The sequence below is a fragment of the Fringilla coelebs genome (assembly GCF_963513975.1).
Source record: "Fringilla coelebs genome assembly, chromosome: 9".
NCBI classification, from domain to species: domain Eukaryota; kingdom Metazoa; phylum Chordata; class Aves; order Passeriformes; family Fringillidae; genus Fringilla; species Fringilla coelebs.
In genome coordinates, this window is record NC_140067.1 from 16,825,790 (window position 1) to 16,853,438 (window position 27,649).

Consider the following 27,649-nt stretch of genomic DNA (forward strand, 5'->3'; position numbering starts at 1 on the left):
ATGAAAGTTCATATCAAATAGCTATACAATGAAAAATAGCATACTTCATACCAAATGTGCTTTTTAGAGAGGGGAAAGAATTGATTTAGCTGCACAACAGGAAAGTCATCCTTACTTTTAATTTGGTTCTGACCTTAGAGGCTCATCTGTTTATTAATAATCCCCAAAAAAATTTACTATGTTTTAAGGAAAGCTGTATGATTAAAAATAAGGATGATCAAAACAATTAAAAAATACAGGTATCCCTAAAAACAGCAGTTATATGCATGCAACCTTACAACCTTACACTGTTTTTTAAACATAAGTGTTATCTGTTATGTTACTAAGTTCTAACATGTTATTTGGCTCAAAGTTGATGTGTTTTTCTTTAAACCTGGTTTCCTTTGCCACAGTGCTTTTACTATCTATGGATAGTATATTCTATAGTGTTAGCTATCTGTACCTTACAGTCCTGTCTGCAAATAGAGAAGCTTGTTTGTCAGCATTAAAATGTGCTAATAAAAATATCTTTTGCTTAAACAGGGCTTTTTAATTAATGGTTCTTCAATCACTTGATAAAAATCCTTGTAATTTGCAACACCAGTCAGCAACTATTACCCAACAAATTCCGAAAATTAAAAAAAGTAGATGCCTAATCATACCTCCTTGCCACAGAGAACACACTTGGGGTTTTTTTAGTTTCTAAATTTAAGAAAACAGAAGAGGAGTAAACAGACCATATCTGCAAATAACATGCAACAAGAGCAAAAGAAAATAAAAAAGAACAGCAATGAGACTTATGAAGAGCAGCATTTGCAGTTCTTCTGGAGGCCACTCTAAACTGCTCTTCTTTACAGCGCTGTAGCCTCCCTTGCAACTGAAGTCTCATAATCCAAATGATCTTGTCAGGAGTATGTTAATTCAAACACTTCAGCTGCCTTAACTATTCTCATCCATTACAGCTTTTGTTTTCACTTCAATGAGTTCTTCTACTCGAGCTAGAACACTTTCTATTAAGTCAAATGTGAAGAGAGCTGAGTGTAAAACCTGAAATGACAAGAAAGATGAGTGCTATTTTTATTAGATTGTTTTACCCATTTTATATTTACTTTTGTCTACACATTGAAAAAAAAAAGGTCAGTACTTCTGAGTGACTGAAGGGAAGTGCAAACTCACTTGAAGCTGCATTCCAGTAGTCATGGCAGGCATCTTTTCCCCACTAACAGTTACAGAGCAAACTGTGTTAGAACTGTGTGCCTCTGTAGAAGAAAACATGAAAAGACCAACATGATCCTTAGAATTAAAAGAATATTTAAAATATCAACATTTCATGACAGTAATTGTTAAGAACAGAAATCCAGGGGTTGACAACACACATGACAGAGGGTGCTGAACCTTAAGAGGAAGACAGTTGGAGTTGGGTGATATCTTTATACTTTGTATAACACACATGCCTACATTACTAAACAGGCAAGATCTGCAACTGGAACTAATTTTATAGAGCTCACATGCTCTTCAAAAGGAAAAATAAAATGTTATCTGGCCCAGTTTTGATACATTTTTAGTATTTCCACATTCAGGGAGATAGTAGGAGGTTCTTTAGCTTGACTTAATGAATCCAGACATTAAATACTTATAAAGAAAAGGCTGCAGGCTTCTCTGTTTCAGACAGATTACTTGCAGCAGGCTAAACTACAAGGACAGGTCTGAAAAAAAAGGGGAAAACCTCTTACATTCAGACCCCATATTTGACATTCAATGTAATGCTTACAAAGATTAAACCCAAGGGAAGAAAGCTAAACCATTTACTGTTATAATTTAGATGTTCCCTCCCAAACTCAAATTTCTTTATACTTTGTCAAAGGCTAGAAAACTGTAACGGGGACTTAAGAAAAAGCTTCCTGATTAATTTTGAAGGATTCCCTTTAGAGAGATATCCACAGGTTGTCTTGAGAAAAAAGTCCCTTTCTTTACCTCATAAGAACACAGTCTGCAATGGAAGAGGAGAAGACTAGGGGCAAAAAACTGTATTGATATTTTTAGAAGCAGACACAAATTCCTTGGGCTATCTTAACTATACTGGAGACCACAAGGAACAGAGGACCTGACATACAGAGAGATTGCCTAAAGCAGCTACAGCTCTTGTGCCCCGTGCAATGTGTCTGCTTAACCCAGAGCAGAATCTGATTCTGTGTGTCAGATTAAAAAAAAATAATGTATTTTAAAAAATGAATGTAATGCTTCAGGCTTTAGAGAGCACTGTGACTTATTTTTATCTCTTATTAACCCTCCCACACCTGGTTTGAAACCTAAGGGTTGCGTATTCAGTGAAACTTAGTTTCTCCTTTGTAACATTAAAATCAAAAGTACAAATGCAGAAGAAGTTCTGAAGGTCTTCATATCACAGTTCTGTCAGGTTTCCACAAGCTTTACAAATGTGATGACAGGTAAGTTCAGATTTTTCTAACCAATTATGAAAATTTTTAATACAGCAACTACTGAATTACTATTTGAAATTTGGAATAGTGCCAACAGTTAAGTAAAACTTGATCTATGCAGCATTCACCAGTTCCTCGTTTCCAGAGGATTACCAAAGTTTCTAGACATGAACAACGCTAAGAACAAAAAACCAACAAAAACCGACCTTTTCTGTTTTCTTTCTTATTTTTAATTTCTGCTTCATAATGTGCTTTTGACATATTGAGTCCTACACGCAGTGGTTTTAAGAAATTCTGCTCTATTTTGCCAAGTGTGGTCCATACACCAGTCTAGTCAAACAGAACAGAGAAGGTTACAAAACAGTTTCAATGAAGCATTGCAATACTAAGCTTTTGAGCACAAGTTTTTTGACTATATAACATATAGTCAAATATAGCATATAGTCAAATATATAACATATAGTCATATATAACATATACTTCTGTGCTGGGAGAAAAAGAGAAAATAATAATTCAGACTCATGCACTGAAGCATGAAAAGCACAGTGATGGGTATTTCAGCTCCTCTTCCTCTCCCCTACATTATTCGTTGATTGGCTGATGAAGCAGTAAAAAAAATTAAAAGGGGGAGAGGTAGGGAGGACTCAGTGTATAGGCTGGTAACTACAGCAATGGAAAGTCACATTTTCAGCTTGTTCTTGTAAGCAAAGCTGAAAGAATCTGGATGTGCTGGAGGGGAGGTTCTGGGCCCTTTCTCAGGCTAGAATCTCTACAGCAAGTAAATGGCAGTTGTAGGCTCCTCTCAGATAATTCAGCAGTGAAACAGAACAAATATTTAAATTAACATTCCTGAATTAACACTCTATTGTGATGCCAAATGAAAGTTGTGATAAATATCCCAACTGTCTATTTTGCATTTCAAAAGCACTGAAGGAATGTTACTGGATATGCTACTCTCCCATCCTTCAGCACAGTGGCAACAAAATTCTCCCCAGTTTGACATGGCCAGAAAGGAGTTTACAATAATGGCATTCAGGAAGCAGGAGGTGCAAAGGAAAGATGCTCATGCTCAAAACCAAGGCTGTTCAGGGTTACAGGGAGGAAAATAAGCTTGGGTTTGCTACAAATTGCTGTAGAAGGAAACAAATCCAAAGACACAAAGGCTGCTTTGTATATAGGAGCCATTTATGCAACTCCTTTCTTCAGGCAGTATCCTCAAAGGGCAGAATAAGGACAATAAAAATAAGAATTTTCAATTTTAAATACAGTGAATCCACTAACGACAGTGGAAAATTCAAATTTTAATACTAGATGACACAGTTAACAGTTCAAATAAGAACAGTAATTACTTGCACCAGAACATGGCTTTAAAAAGAAACTTTCTAGAGAAATACTTATTTTTAAACTTGATTAATGAAAATGCTTGCTACACAGCAATCAAAATATCTGAACTGACGTGGAAGGAGGCATTTTCTTTCTGCCTCACTTGCACTGTATGAAGAGAGACAGGGAAGAAGTCAAGAAGAACTGACAGAGGCTAAATTTAAGGGAGAATCTTCAGAAGATGTGATGCTATTTTTTCTTCAAACTGTATGGATATTCTTTTTGCCAGGTACTAGACAGCACTATTAGAGCAGCTGTGTGCTACTACGTGTAGTTTTTTATTAATAATAAAAGAGGAATTCTTACTTTTCTTACAAAGCTATGTATTTACATGTAACTGAGGAGACCATTATGAGTAATAATAGTAATCACCCCTTAAACATTACAAACAGATACAGTCTACCAATATGAACTAGTTACATAAATAGTAAATTAGAAATGCACCCACTGAAAGCTATTTTTGCTTTTCATTTTCATTGCAGTTTCAGCAATCAGTACTAGTTATTTCACTGTTATTCTAAATTGATTAGTAACATTATTGGGTACTTACAAAATTTATTCCTGGATCTCAAATTAGTCTAAAAGTAGATCAGAATTTTTTCTGTATTTTAGAAAACAGTAAATTATATTATTGTGTTATTATTGCTGTAAAGATATCCAGTTAGTGGTTTGAGGGATACCAGCAAATAAATAAGCAAAAATAACAACTTTTTCATGTGGGAATATTGTTGGGTATGTGATTTGGTGGTGACATACTCTTGTTATGGAGATAGATCACAGTTCAACAGGCAGAGTAAAAGGATTCATTTGTTTATAGGAACAGTATATATGCAAACAATTTCATCAAAACAAAGGACTGTATCCCATATTTCCTAATGTCTTAATAAAAGCATCACTTCTGGGGAACTAACCATTGCAAAGAAAAATGCAAAACCCACATTTTGTGAATCAAGGATAACAGTGTTCATGTGAATCCACCTCTCAGCTAATCAATCATTTTTAAATCAAAAAGTACGTACTTGATTGTCACTTTCACAATCCTTAATGACTAAGTATCTCAGCAGATTCAGTGATGCCATAATCCTGTGAATTACAAGCATACAGATACCTATTACTAGATTGTAATTTTAATTGTTCATTAGCCAGACATGCTGGTATGAAGTATCCATCTGTACAAAAAGCAACCACCCATCTTTGGAGCAGTACAGCTCCACCTAGAGCACTGTGTGATGTCCATACAACAATTCACATTGCAAGTAAAACTGAAACTGCCATCAGATTGCAGAGGGCTGGTGATTGTGAGGGAAAGAATCCTCTCAAGAGACAGAACCTTATCACAGAATTTATAATATGTATCACTGGTGATCCAAAGTTGATTTGAAACTAGTGGGACAATTTTCTTTATTACTGTACTGAATTTTTACTTTTGAAATAATTTTTTAAATAATTTTTTTTGCTTTTGTTTTACCATACTTTTGAGCAGAGATTATTAATTGTTTTTTCCCAGATAACAAGTACAGTTAACCATCATACTTCTGAGCTTTTTAAGCAGGTATGTGTCCATCTGGACATTATCTCCCCACTGATTTATAAGCCCAAGCATCATCATAGTACTTATCATACAGGAAGACCTACCCTATATACACAAGATTTTTCAGACACATTTCAGTTATTGTTTTTTATTTTTAATGTGATTATTTACTGTTCAGGTGGATCTGCAATCCTCCTCCTGAGATACTGGATTCCCAGTAGCAATCTGTGGAACTGCCTCAAAGATGCCTTGCACCATAGGTGGCATCTAATTATTATTTCCCTGTATCATATTGGACACCACACCACATTGCTTTTATTCCTTCATTTGCTTCTACAGAGAGCATACCATACATTCCTGAGGAAATAATGCTTTATCCATTACTTATGTCATTTCACATCTGAAGTCTTATATCCCTGGGGAATGAAGGACATCCTTTTTTATTGTTAAAAATTAATGTAATGGCATTGTGACATTCTTCTATGCAGAGCTGGTTAAAATAAGTGACCATTTCCATTTCTAGTTCCAAAACCTTAAAATACATTGATGTTGTCACCTCATTAATTACATGACAGCATACATCACTGCAGTAAGGCAGTTTAAAGGGTTTTTTTAATAATGAAGAAAGAAGAAAGGCTTGTAACTGTGATTACAACTCACCTGTCTGAGTTTTGCAGAAGATCAGTCTCAGCACCTTCTGGAAGTGAAAGTACTAAATCTAGAAGGGAGATCAGGTGATGTCCTGTAAACCAAATGTTGTCATACTCCTTCTGAAAAAAAAATACAAAAAGTTCAGCTGAGTGCAAAATTTAGGTCTTAAATACTGTAACAATAACTTGCATAAAACAGAAATGTTTAAAAAAAAAAATCAAACCCTGTAAGAAATGTTTTCTAATATTGACCTGTGAGTGAAGTACACAAAACAGCCTCTTCATAATTTTAAATTTTTTTGTCAGCCAGGAAAGAAATGGAAGAAACAGTAAGAGAATTCTGAAACTGCATAGTAAAAAGTTATTAATATAGTTTTAATTAATTTTCCCAACTTTCTGGTATAATTATTATAAAATATGAGATTAAAATGGCCTTGATCTAGCCCAGCCCTTTCCTGATGGATTTATCATTTGCAAAGCACTCCTAATAAAATGCTGACTGTCATCATAAAAGCAAAGAAAAAATTAATCATTCTATCTGAATTATCTAATATTTGAATTATATTTTTAAAATGAGGAACTGTGGGGATAAAACAATATACTGAGCAATTTCACTTTAGAAGAGAAATGTATTTTCAAGCACAGAAAAGGTAGTAACTTCCTAGAAAAATACAACAAGATACTGCAATTAAAAATACAACTGTAAAATTATAATCTAAATACGCATAGACAGAAAAAGCCAAAGTAATGTTTTTAATAAAATTTTCTAATTTTATGTGTCTTTTCAAAGTGCATTTTTTACCACTAGAAGTTTAAGCTGTAGACATTTTCTCAATATCATACTGAGAGAATTTTAAGACAACTTGGTTTTTACTGGTAACAGCCTCACCGTTAATGCTAAGTGAATCTGATCTTTAATATTTTTAATAACATATCCTTCCACACCAGCATGGTTGCTTGTCTTCAGTAAACACCTTCAAACAAACAAAACAAAGATATCTCTTTAAAGCTGCCCATAGAGTTAGCTCAAAACTTAAATAACATTCACTAAGTGGGAGTTTTCCCACAGAAGATCAGTATCACTATGTAACCTTTAAACACTGGCTTACATAAGACAGCTAATTTTATATAAAGCAATTGAAATTCATTATTTATCAAAACATTAACATAGTAAAATGTTAAGAGTAAAATGTTATGGGATGGAAATTCTGTCAGAGATCAATGTATTGATACAATTAAGCTGCACTAGGGCTGATATTACACAAACTACCTTGGATGCTTACCTGAATAATGTGTATTTTCCCTCTGTATCAAACTTGTCTATGAACAACTGCAAAACATTTAAACTCTTCTTTCTCTAAAGAAAATAAAGATGTTTATCAGATGAATTCTAAAAAAATTAACTCAGCATTCAGAATCCAATTGATTCTGTAGGCCACTTAACATACCATATGCTCCATGGGACAAAGGGTCATAATTTTCACCAAATCCTGCAGTCAGAGAAAGGAAATACAATTTATAATTACATACAGATTATTATGTTACATCACACTGACTAAAATCTACTCAAGACTTTAAAAAAGCAAACCAAACAAAAAATCCACAGCACACTTGGGAATAGAAGGTTCTCATCAGAGAAATTCATGCTTGTTTCAGTGGTCAGAATCCCAGGGCTGATCTGCAAGAACGCTATTTTTGTGCTGCTGGTTCCAGGTAAGAATGTAGCCAAGCAGCAGGCTGGCAAGGAGGAGACAAAAACCAGCAAGCACCACCTTTCAACTAAGATCTGTGCCCACCTGCTTCCGTGACCTGCACATACACTGGGTGTATTTTGATTGTCACTGGAACTTCACGCTGCAGCAGGTAGAAAAGACAGTTCTGTATAGCAAGACACTGAAGGTTTCAGCTGAACAGCACAGCTGTATAAAGGTCCAGTAAGATACCCTCTTCTCAAACACCTAAAGGACAGCTAGGTATGATTTTTAATCAAACTTTGAAGACTCCTGTACACTGTTTCTTATTACCTGAGGTACATTAATAAACTCTCTGAGTTCTAAATAGTGATGGAAAAGGCTGTTATCTTCCATTCTCAATAAACAGCTCTCAAACAGATCCTGCAGGTGCAGAAAAGAAAAGAAAGATGTCAACAGTATGCACATATACAGGACATTATCAGCTTAACATTTCATGGCTAAAACGGCCTTCACTCATAAACACTCGTTCAGACATTGCAAGTTCCAAGCAGCTGCAATAATAAGTGATAGCTGTAACTTACACATTTATGCAGGACTGTAAAGTTCAATAAATACAGGTATTTGTTAGGCTGAAGAATAGCTAATTAAGCCTCAAAATACTTCTAGAACTACTATCTGAACTATCAGTTATACCTCTCTTAGAGGGAGAAACAAAAGTTTTACCATTCCTTAAACAGAAAAAATAAAACATTCTAACATCAAAAATTTAATTTAAAAAACCAACTTACAAGTCCTTTAGATAATACAGATTCTTCTGTTCTAGAAAAAAAATCAGATTTAAGTTGGTAATTAAAAAGACAGCTGATATTCCAAAAGAAATAGTAGAACAGAGGTCAACAAGAACTTATCCCTCAACATTTTTCATTCCATTTTTTAGATATAAAATCTTTGTTACTCTTCCCAAAGATTTTTAAAATACACTTGCTGATGAGAAATTGAACATTAAACTCATCTCTTCACAGTCAAAAATTATTTTTTCCCCCAAGGTATTTATATGTGTTCAAAAGCAGTGTCATCTCCCACAGGTATTGAGACATTGATTACCAAAGAAAATGAAATGGTAAGTAGTCAGAATAGGAAGCTTGCCTTCCACAGCAGTGCTAGAAGCTATTTGGTAACACTGTTGCTTAGGGAGGTGAAATAATCCCAATATATAGTAAAGTTTGGTTTCCTTTAGAAAGCCTGACCTTTAATCATTTTGCATATCGTGTCAGAATACATTCAAATAAATATTTTCATAATAGTTGCCTTTAGTAATAATTGTTACAGAAGGAAAAGTAAGTAAGTATACACTCTATTCTTCATGTGTTTAAACTACTAATTTTACATTTTCAGAATAAAGTTTTTAAAAATGGTATCACAATACAAGATGAAAGCAATTCATAAATGTTTAGACAACTTCTGCTTCTTAGTAAGAGAAGACATCTTGTAGTGAAACTTGCCATTTTAATGCTCAAGTTTATAAACCTCCTCTGAACTGAAGCAGTATTTCAAATTTTTATGAGTTACTGTAAAAGATCACGCTCACTATCTAGACTGCAAACCCTACCTTTTCAGCAGCACTTCAATATGCGTCATATTACACAGCAGAAGGTATGAAGGACTAGAAGAGAAGAATCCAGCTACATTAAACTACATAGGCCATATACATTTGCACATAATTAATATATTTGACAGGATTAGTACTCTTAAAAAATTAAAATCTCTTTCTAAAATTATTGATTTTTAAATAGACAAAAACTTGTAAGTCAAATCACTGTTAAGAACTCTTATGGGGAAACTGTCTATAAATATGTAAATGAACAATTAATACACATTAATTTTCAGCATGTGACTAATCATAATAGTTTCCTTTAAAGGACAGCTCATCTAAAATTAAACTACACCAGACTAACCTGCAGGAGTATGTTCTTTATATAACATAAGTAACATAAAATATAAATGCATAAATGTTGACATAAAATTAATACTACTGAAATACAGTTTTCATTCATAACTATTCACAAATAAAGTTCTCTTCCACTCAGAAAGAATCTTCAAAGTACAGACTTACAATAAGCAAGAAAGAATAGTTCTTACCTAAAAACCACTGGAAAGCATTCCACACCAAAATGATGAACAAACATCAGATATGACAGACATGCCAAAGAATCAGCAGAATTCTTTTGCTCTATGTCTGCAAACTCCTGATTCTCCCAGTGTGGACTTTTGCCTTTATGATGTACAAACACTAAAGGTATCAATTCTCCTATATTCCGCAAAATGTCCTAAAAAATAAAAACAGATTTCCTAGAGTTGCCTTTAAAACAACTGTATGCCAGTTAAGTTTTAAAGCTCTAACTGTATTTACATACATTCTCTCGTACAGCATGCATATAAATTAATACAAATGTTACGTTTGTAATATATCAATACGTGGTGTTTATGATATATGCACAAACAATCCTGGAAGAAAAATAACTAGTGTTAGAAAAATGTTACTAAGATAGCAAAGTCAAGCACACAGAAGTTAGCAAAGAGAGAATGAAGACCATCTGCAAACTCCTAGTTCAGCTCTCTTATCCCCAATGCTATGAGTAAAAATAGACTCATGAAAACATGTTACAAAATCTCTGTGGTTTTCAGATCACAGAATACTCAGTATTTTGGTTTTTTCTCACTAATCAATATGGAACACAACGTTTATCTGCTAAAGACAGGCCCTGGTTTTAAGTTAGGTTTGCTTTGTATGGCCTTTCTTTCTCATGATGCACAACACAAAGAACCCCTGACATTTGTAAATCAGAAATACTACAGGGGTTACCCCCTCACACCTGTCATGTGGCTGAGGACATAGTGTAACTCCTCTTGAACATATTACAGAGAAATGGGGAGATCAAGGTCAGCTCACTATTCTGGAGTTGTCCAAACCCAACATCCAGGATGGCACATTTCGGAGAATTAGGATTATGTAAGATGTCATACCGTCTAAGCATGACTTACTGACCTTAGCTTTGGCTCTCACTACCTAAAGCCATAAACAGAAGTTTATTGAGAAAGAGAAGAAAAGGTAATTCATCATTAACCTTAAAAACATGGTTTCAGACTGTGCCCAACAGGAAAGACAGGATATACCATACACAGCCCATTAAGCCACCCCCCTAACCAATACAGAAATCAAAATGAGCACTAGAACAAATTACAGGCGGTTGTGAACTACACCACTGGTTCTGCACACCCTGTAATTCATTTCCATGGCACTCACTGTAATTTCAATTGCAAAACGCCGAAAAGGATGTTCTTCAATGCCCTCAAGTTGGTCAAGCTGCGCTGCCAATAATGGGTATTTCAGGCTTTGCATACAGCTGGAAAAAGAAAGGGGTGGAATAAATCACCAGTACAGTCATAAATACAGACTATGACAGTGTCATTGATGACCAAGAATAATGACTATATTCATATCAACTGCTGCTATTCAAGGTATTCCAAGGAGAATAAAAAAATAAAAACCTAACATCTCCTGTAGAAGCATTACTTAGACTTCATCTCCAGACTGTGATTATTCTCACTGTTGGAAATTTGAGGAACAGAGGAATTCCAAGTCAGCTTCACAATGCAACAACTAATTTCCATTTTACCATTTCCCTCTACTAAACAGAAAGCATGAATGTATAACATCTATTTAGGGGTTCTTTGTCAAAATACCACATTAGTTAGATATATGCTAGCAGCATTATAAAACACTAAAAGAAGATTTATTTGCTACCTATATAATAAATGCCTACTATTAATTTTGTTAAGTTACAGGAATACATAGCCCAGACATAAAATGCTCACAATTTTATTAATTCTTCTTTCAGCTCCATGTCATTGTATTCTGATGACTTTTCCATATTTTTAATAACTTCATTCACAAAAGGTTTAGCAAAGTCCACCACTGCATTACAACATTGACAGAGACCTAGTTTATCTTCTTGTATTTGTTGTTTTGTATAAGGCACAGGTAAGGGAGTGAGCTGATTCATAATCATGGCCAATGACAAACCCACTGAGTAGGCCTTCTTGTTCTGAAGTTTCAAAAGCACTGGGGAAAAGAAAATAAAAAAGGAGAAAAGAGAGAACATTTTGAGACATTAAGTTATTACTTACTTAGAGGAAAACATGAAGAAAAACGTGACTAGGAAAGAAAACACTGTTTTCAGGGAAGGAGAGGGACTGCCACCTGAAATCACATGAGCAAATCCAGCAAGACTAAACATCATCACCTACTTTAAATAATATACTGTAGTTAACACAGCCATGTATTTGCAAATAACAGATATTAAATCTGTCACACATTTCAATGTTCTTCCTTTCTTCACAGCACCAGAATGAGGACAAAAAATGTTTTCTAGAACTGGGCTAAGTGAAATAATACATATTTGACCCAGAAAATGCATTTATTACTTGACTCCTTTTGTGCTTGGCAAAACCAGAGACAACAGCCCAGTTTTTCTGCTGAGAACTGACTCTGGTTTTTACTCCGTGGCAAAAATAACAGACACTCTTCCCAACTGAGGAAGCAGCACGAGAGGCTCTCCATTTAACTGGACTCAGTGCAGACTAACTGCAGATTTGCTATCCAAAAAAATCACACATTTCTCTTGTTAAATTCTAACATAATACAATAACATATCCTGGAGATTGCTACAATCAGTCTTCAACTTGATACACAACACTTCATTTCATCTCATATAAGAAAATAGAAACTATTGCTTGTTACCTACTTAGAGAGTGGCCAAACCCAACATTTTAAATTTTCATATGTAAACCAGAATAACACTCCCCCCTCACCAATAAAGTATTTCAACATGCTTCAATCAAAATTACAGTTTTATACTATAAAAAATAGAATTGCATGTCTTAGAAGTCAAATAATGAAGAGTTTCACAAATCCCCATGATTCCCTATTTCTGCAACAACAGTAGGAGTGCTTTATATCTCTAAATGTAACTGCCCTAGGACCACATTGTTGTAAATAATGAAAAATAGCTGAATATTGCTTTTTCAACTGATGCTATTAGTTGCAACTAAATTGTTTTTCTAAGAGGCCAATATAAGCATCAAATTTATGCCTTGTGTTATTTTGCAGAATATAATAGACTGTAAAGCTTGTCAGGACGGATTTATTCTGAAACCATTCCAGCAAAGGCTAAACTAAATTGATAAATAAATGAGAAAATAATTTAATTCAGAAATCACATGATAAACTGAATCTCACCTGTCTGCAAAGGCTGAAGCAATAACATGACAGTTTGACACACTTGCTCTCCAGAAGTCTGCTCAATCTGCTCAAGTAAACCCAAAAAAAGTTCCTTTGGATTGCAGAGCTGCAAGAAAGGAACACTGCATATTTTTAAAGAACCTTGGTCATACTCAAAAAAATAAATCACATGCAATACAGAAGTTCCTGAATGTCAAGAGAGAAGATATGAACATCCAAAAGAAGATTTAAGAAAATAAATATGAAACTAATAAAAGTAAGTACATGCCTACAATTAACATCTATTGTAGAGCATACCTGTGTGTACACTCTCATATGAGCTAAAAACATGTAATAGTAAAAATTAACACTAAACCTGATTTTAATGGGCTGCAAAAACCTCACAGTACCTTTGCAAAGGGATCCTTAGGAGCAGAGAGAGAAGTAGAATTTGAGTGTGAATTTAACTCAAGCTATAAGTTTGCAAGTTGTTTTTGGAGTGCATAAATGAAAGAGAATGAATCTTTTACAGGTTAAAACATTTTCTGCCCCTACTCCATCAGAATCATCAGGTAATGATTCTCATTTTGAGGAAGGGTGAATGATTTAAGGACAAGACTTTTCCAAGTGAATCATAGAATAGAGAACAATAAATACTATTCAGACAGAGATAAGTGGAAAATGGCAAGGTCTTGCAGAACGGTTTTGAAACAACTAAAGAGAGAACATGAACAGAGAGACCTTGAATTAGATACTAGAAAACACATTTAGCAACATACTCTACGTTTTGTTCAAGCTAGCTAACTCCAGTAAGATTGTGTCCTTTAGATCAACTTAGCTCATTGTCATGTGAAAACCACACCTGACACTGAGCCTACCACTTCCAAAGAGAGTCCTGCCCACTGAACACGCACCATCAATTTAGAATTCTCTGTACCTTTAAACTGAGGCGAGGGAACGTTAAACTAAGAGCACCTTACCCAAGTAGTGATGTAGATTCATTATGCAAATATTGTCAGAATCAAATGTATAAACATGTTTGTGTAACTGGCCTTTGGTGTACTAGCTTCATGGATGAATGATCTAGCACCCCTTGTGGAGCAGAACTTCCCTAACATTGTTGTAGCACAATCATATATTTCAAAACCATACCTGTGCCAACTGATCTAGTATCCTCAGGCAGTGTTCTCGCTTATCATCATCTTGTTTATACATAAAAATACATCTAACAAGAGGAGAAATGAGATTCCAGCCCATATTCTTGATGATAACCTAAAAACAGATATTCAGAGAATAAGCCAAAACTGGATGTCTTCTAAATCCAGACAGACTGTATACATAAAGACCAAAAGCCACAACAGATCAATGTCCTGGTTGTAACTATTACTGTCACTGAATATTTAGCAACTGTTACCATAATTTGACACACATTGTATTCTCTCCCCACACCTATAAACACAGCTGCATATTTTGTATAATTATTCACATGTCAATATATACTTCTAAATGTCCATGACAATACATTTAAAACGGGACTGTGCAAAGGAGTTGTACTGAAAGAACACTTGGACAAATTAATCATGAGGGGATTGAGACTTTCAGTTGTTACTTCAAACTCACAAAATTCAAAACCAGATTGTGAACCCGCTGTGACAGATTATGAACTCCATGTAACACAGCTAAAATATTCTACCCTTCACTTTCTTTCTGAATTTCCTATTTATCTCTTCAATTTGGTATATTCTCTCTGCACCCCTAATGCTCACAGGCATTAGTATTTCAAATTTGCATCAGCCTAGTTGGCTCCTAGAGTTGGCCAATATTATTATATCCATTTCTGGTAGGCTGACCCCCAAGAGCAATTAAGCACCCCTCAGCTGCTTGCTTGCTTTTATCCCTCAATGGGATAGGGGCGAGAGTCAGAAGAGCAAAACAGAGGAACTCTGAAGATAAGTCCAGTGTAATAAGTGAAAGAGAAAAGACAGCAGGGCATGATGGGGAATTATGTAGATCAACTCCCACGAGGAGACCAATGCCCAGCCAGCCTCCAAACAACAGCAACTTTGGAATGGGTCCCCATCCACTTGTCTTCACTGCTGAGCACGACGTTGTACGGCATGGAGTATCTCACTGCTTTGGGTCAGCTGTCCCAGCTGTGCCTCCTCCCAAATTCCCTGCTTACTGGGAGCAGAGTGAGAAAGGGAGAAGGCCTCGATGCTGCACAAGCACTGATCAGAAGTAGTTGAAACACTGGTGTATTATCAGCACCTTTTGGGTCACAAATCTAAAACACAGCACTATGCAGGCTGCCATGAAGAAAGCCAACTCCATGCCAGCTGGACCCAGCACACCACCTGAAATCCCTGTCCTGTGGAAGCGGGACACTGTCCCTTTCTCCTCATTATGCTTTTCTGCTGCCCTTTCTCTTTGCTTCACTCACAGAAGAGTTATTAATGGTTTTGTAAAGATTACCATTATTTGGGTTTCTGTGAGCTACCTGAATGCAGAATAATGTGCACTTAACACAGAGCAACTTATTAGCTATTCATATGTACAGCCTTGCTCCATGGAGAAAGTAGCTCTTCCCTCTTAATAAGCAGTTTTATATGTAATGATGTTAATAAACACTAATATGTAGTGCAAACTTAAACTCACCTTGTTTTTCTCATTTTGAATTACTTCTAATAACTGAGCTGCATATCCATCTTCCAAACACTTCTGACCTGCTACCTGAAACAGATTAAAATCTTCTCCTTTGAAATCAGCTTCTTCCAGAATTTGCTAGAAAGAAAATATGAATGTTTAACTCCATACTTATCAAAGTCAATTAAGAAATAAGAAAAATCCATGCTTTCATTTCAAAATTAAATGTAGTATCATTGTAACTTTTATACATTTTTCACATATTAAAAAAGCTACCAAGTTACTACAGAAGACAAGGCAGTATTTCAATACCACTAAGTCTAGACTACAGCATTCCGTTTGGAATATGTGTTTTCTACAACTACCAGCTTTTGTTCCTAGGTACAAGAACACTTCCTTCTCCAAGAAGCAGAAATAATCAAGCATCTTGTGATAAGCACCACAGAGAAGTCAATGAAACATGGAGGCTGAACTTAGCTGCCCCATGAAGAAGTTCTACTAACAACTGACTTGTCTTTTGAGGTCATTTTGGCTTTCATTCTAATATATAAAAAGAAACTCACACTACTGACACTTGTTACTTTTAAGAAAAGAAAACTACTTACACATCTTTGTATTATGGCTTGAAGTTCATCAACTGCCATTACAGTTTGACTGTGTTCTTCTGGCATGAAAATTTATTATAAATTAAAGAGGGCAGTATTATATCCCACAAACTTAAAACAGAGGCTGAAAAATAATCACATCAAAAAAATGTTAATGGAGGAATAAGAACAACCTATACAAATATTAAGACTACATAATTAGAAAATGAGGAAAATTTATTTTACAAATTATATGCTATATTATTCTACTCCCCATATTTGCAGAAGACATTATTACAGTCAGGAAACAACCTGCATTCTAGGTACAGGGAAACAGTTTTTCAAGTACTATCTGGGTCATCTTAAGAAGTGTGAAGGTTTCAGTGACACAAACATGGAAAACTGCAGCTAACACAGAGCAAGTCTGGGCTCACTGCACACCAAGTGTGCACACCCATGACGCACTACATTTTCTGTGACTATTCTGACCGGAGCAGCTTCTGCTCAGCCCTGACTGGAACACACTAACCCGATATCTGCAATGTGAAGGCACTGATCCAAACGCCATGCCAATTTATATCAACAGTCCAGTCAAGATTACATATGCAGTTTCTTTTTTTTTTCTAGTGTCTAGGTTCGACTAGTTCAGTGGCCTTTTATCTCTAGGTATTAAAATTTAAAACTTTCTTGCTAAAAACAACAAAGTTATACACTTGAGTGACATCAAGTACGTACCAAGTTTTATGTAGCCAGGACCATGAATTATAAATGCAATCAAGCCTGGTTAACCTATGTGATATACCATAGCAGCAGTCATAGTATTTATGGTTTTAAGTAATGCCATGGGCCTCAACCTGGTTATATGATCACTATGACTATCAATTACCCCTACAGCTGGTTAATTAGATAACTATTCATCAAAACACAGGCATCTCCATGCAATGTCCGCAGCCTTTCTTCTTATGTTCTACTGAATGTGCTGGGTTGGCGCTGGCCAAACACCAGTGCATCTACATGAGACAATACACAGATAAAGAACCTATCTAGATTCTCACAAAAGCAGACAACTCACAAAAGCTTAAAAGGCATCTGTGTATGACCTTTATTCAAAGAATAAACAACTCACTTTCTATTCTTCACGGCCCATTTTGACATCTGTATGTCACTGAAACCTATCCTTTCTAGCCTGTCATTTTACCCAGATCATTACCACATACTTTCTTACCACACGTTGTACTATTTAATCTTTTCATTTTACAGAATGCTACTAATCCCACCAAAATAACTTAAGATACTTTCGAACGCCAGTACTGTCGCACTTTCAGCCCTAAGTAACTTCAGAAGGTACTTACAGCCTTGAAACGCGCCCCGAGCACCCACCGTGTTGCAGGGATTAACTGGCTGACCGCAGATGGTCCCCGGCCTTAATACTTAATCCGGTTTCCAGCTGAATCTTTTAGGAGGTTTCAGCAGCAAGTGGACAGCATCTGAATCATGTGAAACGTTCTATTAATACTCACCAAACTCCCTCCTAATAAACGGATACCCCGGCCCTTTCTCTGGGCGGTACAACGCCCAGGCCGGGACGAAAAGGCTGCCAGCCTCAGCCTGTAAACGCACGGCTGAACGAAAAGCCACAAGGGCACCACACCACCGCACCTCAGTCCCTGCCGGAGGAACCCCTCAGCTCCGCGCTGCCGCCTCTCCCGGCCCCGCCGCTGCAGCGGCTCCGCCCTGGGTGAGAGGTCGGCGGGCGGAGCGCCGGTGATGGCGATGATGGCGGCCGGGACGGGCAAGCCCCGCCGGCGGCGCGCAGGTGGGCGCCGGGATCGCGCCCCAGCCCTCGCTCCCCCCGCCTGGCGCGTTGGGCTCTCCCTGTGCCCCCAGACCGGCACAGCGGCGGACTCGCCCAACCCGCCATGCCGAGGGGAGCGGCGGGCCGGCCGTGGTCGGCTCTGTGGGCCTCTGCCGGGCCGGGTGCGGGGCCGTGATGAGGGGTGGGCCGGACGAGGCTAGGCCGGGACCCTTCGTCCCCTCAGGCCGTGAGGGCTTGGCCCGCTCTGAGCGGCAGGGACGGGCAGGGACGGCGGTCGTGCAGCTGAGCGGTCGCAGCGCTGAGCTGTGCCTGGAGCGCTGCGTCCTTCCCAGGCGAACAGCGCGGTATGTCCCCTGCTGTTGCCCTGGTCGTGGGGAGCAGCTGCCCGGGACAGCCGTGTCGGAGCTGGGTCAGGGCGCCGTCCTGGGCGGCTCCGGGAGCGGCCATAGCGGCTCTGTGGCAGGCTGCCGGCGCTGGACCTGGCCCGGAGCAAAGCTCTGCGGTGGGGCAGCTGTGGGGACGGCAATGGGGTAAAACTGGCCTTTACCAGCTGGGTAAAGAGACACGGGGGGTGTGGCGGGCACAAAATTATTGTCCGAATTTTTTACCTTTTTTGTGTATACAGAGCATGGTGAATGAGAGCATGAGATGAGTTGGGCCTATCTGTTTTCACACTTTTAAAAGTGTATTTAACTGGCTGCTGCCTACCAGCTCGCTGAAATCGCAGCCATCAAAAGCAATAATAATTACTGAGAAGTTGTCTTGGTTGTGCTTACAGTTTAGAGGTTTTAATATTTTTCAGGTTCCAACATCTTTGACTGTTAAGAAAGTACACTAATTTCTATATTTGTATATTTGATTTCTAGGAAATAAGCATTCAGCTGCTCAGAAAAATGAAGATGCTGCTCAAAGGTATAATTTCTGAGGAACAGTATGTGATATTTGTGTTGTTTTGCCTCACTATGAAATTGCAGTCTCTGTGCTGCAGAAGCTTTGCTTTCTCAGAGTACCATGATGAACTTCAGTAAATCACCAGCATGAGCATCACATAGGACGTTTGGAGTGATGGTGTGTAACTTTGAACAGCATGCACATCTGAGCATTGTGTAATATACTAAAAGTTTGTATTCTAACGTCCAAAATTGTATTTCCTTAGTCTGTAGTTCTTGCTTTTTGCTGTCTTAACTTCTTTACATGCCTGCCATTTATAATTATTTACATCAAAAAACAGTCAGGAGGAGGCATCTGTTCATTTTATTCCTACCTTTACTTTGTAACCTCACACTCAGTCATGTTCTAGTTCTTTTTTTCTTCCCATTCTTCATGTCTTACACAATTCCTTTTTTCCTGACAACACTCCATAAATTGTCCCACGTTCTTTATCCAACCAGTTCTGGATTTCTCTCTTGCAAGAAAATTTGGGGAGTGTATTGCAATATAGTAAGGGTCAATACTTTTCTTGACCAGCAAAGAAAACAAACCAATATAAAATATATACCCCTTTGTAGTTGTGACAGAATTACTACTCCAGTTACTTGTTGCTTGTTTTGCCAGCATGGTGTGATACAGAAAAATATAAGCTATATTTCAGAAAAAAAGACAAGAATACGATTAGAAAATTGTTTATGGAATCCTGCTCTCTGTATAATTCAGTGTCTGTTCTGTTACAGGAAAGCAGCTCTGGAGGCTGCACTGAGACACAAGATTGAATGTGAGAAAAAAGCATTGTCTATTGTTGAGCAGCTCCTGGAAGAGGATATTACTGAAGAGTTCCTTCTAAATTGTGTAGGTGTTGCAAGTTTTTATACTGTTTAACTTTATACTGTTTATACTTTATACTGTTTATACTTTTTAAAAAAGTTTTTGGAACAATTTGCTGCAGTTTGAAATAGCGAAACCATTGATTTCCTCTTGTACCAGCTCTGATAACAGTTTCCATATTTTTAAGGGTTCTGCAGTGAAAACATGCCCTAGTTTTGCAGGACTGTGTACATTAATGAATCCTCACTCTTTTCTCACAGCCTTTGTTTATCCCTCTGTGGTTCTGGACTAACAGATGAACTGTAAAAATTTAGGTACAAATCATACCATCAGTAAATTTGCACAAAGTCTTTAAAGCACCCCAGTTATCTGGCAGCAGAGTTTTGCTGGAATGGTATGCTGATTATTCTTGTTAAGGTTGTGAATAGGCTGATTAGTAGGTGTACCAAACACGTAAATTGAGGAAAATTACAGAAATAGGTGCCACACTAGAGGCAGAACTATGCAGGTTTTGTATATGTAAAAAAGAAATGCCCAGGTCTGTCTTCCTTCTCTCTTTACCCTTTTACCTTTTCTACTGTGTAGGTTCTCAATGTCATTTATTAAACTTAATGGATAACTGTTAAAAAATTTAAGATATTTTTATGCTTAAGAGATGTTTTGAGTACAAAAACTGGCAAGTTTTCCAGTATCTATTGTTGAACTATTTTCTTGTTATTTTAGGGAAAATGTATTACTCCATCCCACTATAAAGATGTTGTTGATGAGCGATCTATCATCAAACTGTGTGGTTATCCTCTATGTCAGAATAAGCTGGAAAATGTAAGTTGCTTTTCCTTAATGCTGTTAACAAAGGAATCTTTTCACAAGTTTGATTCTCTTGCATTTTCTTTTTAATTTTAAACTTAGAATATTAAGCACAGATTACTGTCAAGTAAGGAGCCAGGCATTATATAATTCCATTTCAGTATAATCCTTCTGAAGGGAAAGGTGAAATTTGATCAGTAGACAGCAACTCTTGTATGACAGAACCAGTTACTGTATGATCAGAATCACAATCCGTGTATCTCTTCTGACAGGGATAAAGATGAACGAGTTGTGGCTTCATAGCCTTCCTTTTGTGCATGGAAAAACTTAGAAATCTTGTTCCTCTGTCAGTGTAGCAACAGATGTCTATGAGAAGGATTGAAGTGAAAAAACAGTACAGTGCAGGGATATTACTGTGTGAATGCATATATATCTGCTATGAAAATGTATGTCAGCTGTGTCAGTATGAAAGTCACCCCTCTTTAGGTGTGATGCGTGAGAGCTTAAGCAGAACTCAGAGGTCAGTTAGATAACCTGTGATGTAATACCAGTGCTTATCTGAAAACATTCTTCCCATGTACAAAACAATTTACTGTTTTGGACTTCATCTATTTGCTTAGATGTTAATTTCAAAACTGTTAGAGTTTGCATAAGTTTCTCTGGGTTTCTCTGGGTAGTGGTGGAGGTCTGACAGTTCAGTCCACATGCATATAAATAGATCTGGATTAAGGAAGGACCTGTCTGTAATTGCTCAGCACTTACACATGAGAAAAGCTTCTGCCATGGCAGCTCCATTGTTTTATGTTCAGCACGGGTTTTCTTATAGCTGTGGAGCTGCCTTTTACTGATTAATGAGATGTATGTGATTTAAATGCCATTCTTTCATCTGAGAAGGTGCATCATCAGATGAATTGAGAGAAAAGGTGGTTTTAGTATGCAGTTCAGTTAAATAGAATATATTGCATATATTGCACCCAAATATGTGAATTAAGAATGAAGTTTTCTCTGTAGTCACGATGGAACTGACAGTCTTGCTGATGAAGCTGTACTATTTTAGGTGCCAAAGCAGAAGTACAGAATTTCAACAAAAACGAACAGAGTTTATGATATCACCGAAAGAAAGGTATGGTAAGAAGTGTATTTCTAGAATGTGTTGTTAATGGTAGCAACATCAAATGCATTTTGTAGCAGCATTCATACAGTGGCTTGATTCAGAGGCAAATATGTTTGGTTCTTATGAAAATTATTTTCTCAAACTGTTGAAACTTTTTGTGCATTTCACTTCCTAAATGATATCTTTGGTGAGACAAAATACATGGTTTTCTAAGTTTAAACATAGGATGGAAAGTTTTACTTGACTAGGCATTTGAATGTGGCACAGCTGATCGATCTGTTAAAGGCATTTGTGAAGAAGTGTTCTTTATTTTGCTCCAGCATAGTCAGTGAGGGTCAAAGTGCACATCCTTTTCAGTCACTCAAGTTTGCAGTAATGTAGTACAAGTTACATCTTAACATATCCCTCGGTGTTCTTTTTTGGGGAACATTTAGGTTTCTGTTTTGAGGACTTTTCAACATAAAACCGAACGCTTCACAAAATGTTTCTTTCTGGAAGCACATTCACAGGTGGTTGCACAAAAGTAATCTTTGCCATTTCACAGGATACACAATCACCTACAGGCACCTAGATACTAAATTGTAATATAAATGTTTCCAGTTACAGAACAAATTTCTTCAGTGTCACTAGTATGCATTCCTTTCCTCTGATTAAAACTCTGGGATACACAAAATTTTAGGAATTGCTTTCATGAGCAATCAGGCAAGACTCCAACAAGAAGTGGGATGCTTTGTGTTCTTCCCTTGTGATGCAAGTTTGCAAATCAGTTTTTCAAAAGATGTTGCAGATTTTTAGGTGTTGTTCTAATTATTGCAAAATACCAGGTTCTGTTGCCAACCAAAATTTTCATTATTAGACATCTGAATTTTATTGTATGTCTTTCAGACTGTATGAACAGCGTATCATATTGGGTTATGGGTTCCTCTTTGAACAGTTTTGTTTCTTGGGGTTTTTTTAAATTATTGTTATATAGAATCCAACACTGGTTTGCTTCTCAGTGTGTAATAAAAGTGCAGAAAGCAGAAAAATGGGGAAGAAAGAAGCAGCTAAATGTGGCTTGTGTGAAATGGGATAGACCTATTTGATAGGTTGGGTTTTTCAGGTGAACTAAAAACCTGGCCATAGGCTTGAAAAAAACCCATGTATTTGTGCTTAATTTTACAGGCATTAAAAGAAATTACTTTTGTACCTTTCTGTGTATTAAAGTTGGCCTTAGTTGTGTTTTCTTGCTTTCTCTCATTGCCAGTGCTTTTGCAGCAACTTTTGCTATAGAGCATCTAAATATTTTGAAGCTCAAATTTCCAAAAGTCCAGTGTGGATGAGAGAAGAAGAAAAGTAAGTATAATCTTATACATTCATTACACCTTTAGAGAATATTATTTCTCTATGCATCTGCAGTGGTAATTAAGAGCTGCAGCACATCAAAATGATTTGGATGAAGCAGAGGTAGCTGATGTTAACATGTTAGCTTAGCATGGTGTTTGTTTTAAAAGTGTTGTAGCTGTATGGATTACAGAAATTGGCATGGTTCAGTACTACTCTCATCTACTTAGCAGACATGACCATGTTAGTTTAGAGAGCTGACTAGTCATAAATAATAGTTAACTCCTATTTAAAATGGACTGACTGAGACTGAATTTTTACAAACAGGCTGGAATAATGTTACTCTATTACAAGAGATTTTCTAATTTTAGCACAGCACTTGGCATTGATCTTAAGCTTAGACAGTGAATGCTTGCATCTGAAAGCAGTCTATAACATGAAGAGGTTTTTTATCCAATCTAAATTTCTGATTGCCCATTTCTTGTTTTTCCTGCAATACACATTTTGGAACATGGTGTATAAAGTCCATGTTCCCATCGTAGGAAACACGGGCTTGCAAATAATCAGTGGAGCCAATAGGTGTCACTGTTGAACAACAAAGACTGGCATAGAGAATGTTCAGCAATTTACTCAGCTTCATTCTCCAAGACGCTACTTCTCATAGTCCCTGGGTTTCAACAAAAGAGTTACATGTGTCATATGAAATATATGATCAATGAGAAAAGAGCTTTAGAGCAGCCTCATCAGATCTGAGGTGTTCTAGTAGGTAAAACTAGACTCTTCATTAAAAGTCTAAGTTTACCAGTGCTTTTGAGGTAATGTTTTGCTGTTTTCAAGAAAAGTGTTTCTAAAATCTCTATTCTTCATATTACAAGTGTATAGTTCTTTTATGCCTGACATAGTTAATTATTTATTCTGGGTGGTGGTGGGGAGGCGGTATTTTCAAAAAACAAACAAACTCCCAGATAGTTCTTGGCTAGCTACACCTCTTTGCACAACCTCATACATCTGCACACACCGATACGCACTGGCACAGTAGAATATCTGAAATTCCTTTGACAGAAAAGACTGCAACCTCCACTTAAAACTCCAAAGAAGAATTACATGGAGCTAATAATTTAAATCACTCTATGTTATCACCTTTATTTTCCAAATTCAGTTTATTGATATGAGTGGTGCAGCTTTCCTGCAGGGTCTTTTATGTACTGAAAGGTGTTAGTACACTGACTTGCATTTAGTGCCTGTTCAAAAGGTTTTCCTTCAGTCACAGGATACATTAGATTTTTAACATTTGGTATTGGATAAGAGGAATAGGACTGTCATGCTGCCTCATAACTGAAGTAGATTAATTGCAAGTAGGGTTTTGGAAAGAAACTCATCACAATTTGTTTTGTAATATTTTTAGTTTCTGGAAACCTTTGAAAACTGTTTTATTTTAAAAAATAAATAACTTGACAGCCTAATTTTTAACAAATTAAAATTAAAAATAAGTACTAATATAATGAATATTCATATTTTTACATTAATTGGAACATTTTCCTATAAATAGCCCAGAATTCTCTTTACTATAGGAACCATATGATCTGTGAGGATCTTGGCATGTTTACTTGTTTGAAGAAGAGACCAAAGGGTGATCTGAAAGGAGTGTGCAACTAGTCGAAAAAACTTAGAAAGATTACAAAGCCAAACTATTCTTGGTTGATGGCCACAGATAATCACATGAATGGTTCAGGTAGGACATTTGGAAAAATATTGTACTAAGGTTATGGTGGAATGAAACAGGATACTCAGCAAAGTTTTGAAATCTCCATCTTTGGAGGTTTTCATGATTTAAACTTCATGAATTTGTGGCTGACCTAACCTAGTGTTGGTGACAATTGCATTTCAGGCAGGAGATCAGGCTAGAGCCTTCCAGAGGTCCTTTCTGCCAAACCTTTGTGTGATTTGGTGACTGCCTTAAATTGTGTTCACTGTTACAGCGTTGTGCTGCAGGCACACGAGTCACACTCCCTGAACACGTGCACAAACCTCCTCTTGCTAACTTTGCTTTGAACAGAGGGTGTTGGACTAGAAGATCCTCAGATGTCTCTTCTAAACTCAACTGTTTTTGCATTCATGTGTATTTCAAGAGAATAGATTTAGCAAGAAAATGTTCGTTTTGTTTTCTTTTCCCAGACCACCAGACATAGAGCTGCTGAAGGAGGGACGGAGGTACACTGAACAATTTCTTTTTGTTGTAAGATGCACTTATAGCTAGAAATTTTAGCATCATAGCAGATGCAAAGGGAATCTTTGATTTGTTGTGTTATAAAAAAGACCTTACTAGAACCTATGCAAAGGTTTTTTTCCTTTGTGATTCTAACCCAGCATATTTGATCTCTATGATTTAGTGTACAGCTGCTCCTGGATTGTGTGTCTTAATTGAGCCTGTTGAAATCTGAAACAAATACACTGTTTGTACTTTGAATATTTTATGCCATCTATTCTTTATAAAGAAAATAGTGCCAATTATATGTGATGAAAGCTTCTGCACTTCTTAATCTAAAAGGTCTATATGAGCCAAAATGAAATCACGCTACTCTGTTATCTTGCTGTACCTCGCTGTGCATTGTGCAACTTTCTGTTTGTTTTCTTTAGCAACGCATTGCCGTTAGGTGGCAAACTTATATATGCTAAAACAGCTCAGCTGTCCCCCTGATTTAAGGGTACTATATTCCTATATATGTTAACATGCCTGTCTTCATTTTAAAATTGCACGATTCACAATGCTAAGTCTGACATTGTTCTGCTGTCTTCAATAATATCTTGTTTATACGGTTCTTTTCTAACTACCAATAATCAGCTGAGAACTCACTTATCTAAGTAGTCTCTATAAATTGTCATTTCAATTGTAGAATAGTACAACTCTTAGAGTTCAAGAAAACTTTTAGAAGAGCACATGATTCTTAAAGCAAAAAATTACACTTCTGCTTTAAGAGAGAAAATGCTTTGTTTATCATTCTTACATGAGAATGAAAAGCTATTGCAGATAAAAGCCATTTCTTATTTCACTGATGACTTGTGTTTTCTATTGTAGCGGACGGTCTGGAGAAGAGGTGAAACTCCGTGATGAAGTAATTAAAGCATCTGACATTGAAAATCCTAGGATATCTTCAGATCCATGTGAATCTGGTTCTCATGACACAGCCAGTGACAGCAGTACTGATACTGAACAAGAATTTATTTCTTCTGTCCTACCAGGAAGTCAGTCAAGTTCAGCCAATTTTGCACAGCAATTGCACAGAAAAAGCATCCTCAAAAAGAGGCATGCTCAGAAAGTCCATGCCAGCCCTAAAACAGAAGATGCAGATGTGGTAGAAGCCACTGAACAGCTCTCTCATTGTAAATTAGACACTCAGGAAGAAAGGCACACTTACTCTGTTCATAATGAAGTAACTGCACCACCTTCAGACAATCCTGCTTCTGGGAAATCAAGTGCTTCAGAAGTCTTTGAAAATACCTGTGGATCACAGATAGTTTTTCTAGGTGTGAGCAAAAGAGGAGCAGAACATCTTAAAAGAACATTAGCTAAGTCAGCAGAACATAAAAACCCTGAACTGAGGCATCCAGTTAATTCCAAAGGCAGTTTACTAGAAGTGCTTAGGCAAACACTTATGGAATGGAGAACTGAGGAAACTTTAAAATTTCTCCATGGTCCAGACTATACTTCTTTGTGCTCATCAGAGTGCATAGCATCTGTCAACCAGGAGACTGAAGAACTTGATGAGGATGACTTAGATACAGCTGATGATCTCAACACTGTTGCCGTAGGGGAGTCTGAAAACAGTTTGAACTATTCTTTACCTTTCACAGGCTCAGGTGGAATAGTTAAGCCTGTGCCTAGTTATGAGAAGTTAAAAGAAGAAACAGAGCTCCTAGAACTCCGGGTAAAAGAGTTCTATAAAGGAAGGTGCATCTTGGCTGAGGAGGCAGCGACACAAGCGCAAGCAGGGGAACATTCAAGCAAAGACAGAGTAAGTGTCTGGTGTAACAGTGTGGAGGTTGTATGAAGCCTGAATAGACCTTCAAAGAATTAGTACTTTGTTTCTGCTATCATAAGTGGATAAGTATCTCTCATGGAGAAAGAGAAAATTCTGTTAACTGCATACTGTATATTGCATCAGATTATGCAAGTGTCTGCCCATTAAAAAGTAGTTTGGGGTTGTTTTTTTCAGAGATAAGAGTTATTTAATGTTTAAATATTTATTGATTATCTGTGGCTTTTTTGATGTGCTGACTTCAGTTAAACACTAGTTTCTTATCTAATACAGGATGATCAACAGGAAGATCTCACCTTCCCACTTGTTGATTCAAATGCACAAATGCAGATCAGGAAGCGAATTGTCCTTGAAAAACTGAGAAAAGCGTAAGTACCCTTTACTTTGGTGAATGTCAGTCTGAAGTTGGTGCTTGTTCATCATTGTTTTAAGTAACACATCCAAGGATGGGCCTGGCTCTTTCTAGGTGGCCCTAGTCATAACTTAAGCCCATTATTGCCCTAAAGGACTTACTTATTTCTGCAACAGTCATCTGTAGTGCAGTTGTAAGTGCCAGTTTGCACAGTCTGTAGGTAACAACTGCTTAAGTTTGGACTGAAAAACTTGAA

General features: G+C 36.9%; 2 protein-coding genes across 2 annotated transcripts in view; one reads left to right on the forward strand and one right to left on the reverse strand.

Annotated features, from left to right (window-relative positions):
• Positions 1–893: 893 nt before the first annotated feature.
• On the reverse strand, positions 894–17,917 carry GLMN (glomulin, FKBP associated protein). Its single transcript, XM_084211372.1, has 20 exons — positions 17,843–17,917; positions 17,564–17,670; positions 16,205–16,328; positions 15,612–15,737; positions 14,109–14,228; positions 12,975–13,083; positions 11,552–11,798; positions 10,980–11,079; positions 9,815–10,002; positions 9,285–9,338; positions 8,464–8,494; positions 8,006–8,095; positions 7,430–7,471; positions 7,265–7,338; positions 6,871–6,955; positions 5,992–6,101; positions 4,820–4,883; positions 2,624–2,747; positions 1,156–1,238; positions 894–1,026 (listed from the first exon to the last, which is right to left on the reverse strand). Exons 3-20 carry the CDS (start codon positions 16,268–16,270, stop codon positions 919–921), a joined length of 1,821 nt encoding a protein of 606 aa, XP_084067498.1. The 5' UTR covers positions 16,271–16,328; positions 17,564–17,670; positions 17,843–17,917; the 3' UTR covers positions 894–918.
• A 22-nt stretch (positions 17,918–17,939) lies between these two features.
• RPAP2 (RNA polymerase II associated protein 2) overlaps positions 17,940–27,649 on the forward strand; it is a 32,963-nt gene continuing 23,253 nt past the window's right edge. Inside the window, exons 1-9 of the mRNA XM_084211373.1 lie at positions 17,940–17,999; positions 18,866–18,911; positions 19,670–19,784; positions 20,484–20,582; positions 21,625–21,690; positions 22,928–23,016; positions 25,180–25,215; positions 26,081–27,017; positions 27,315–27,409. Coding sequence (XP_084067499.1) covers positions 17,951–17,999; positions 18,866–18,911; positions 19,670–19,784; positions 20,484–20,582; positions 21,625–21,690; positions 22,928–23,016; positions 25,180–25,215; positions 26,081–27,017; positions 27,315–27,409 — 1,532 coding nt within the window. The 5' untranslated portion in view covers positions 17,940–17,950. The remainder of the gene's footprint in view (positions 18,000–18,865; positions 18,912–19,669; positions 19,785–20,483; positions 20,583–21,624; positions 21,691–22,927; positions 23,017–25,179; positions 25,216–26,080; positions 27,018–27,314; positions 27,410–27,649) is intronic.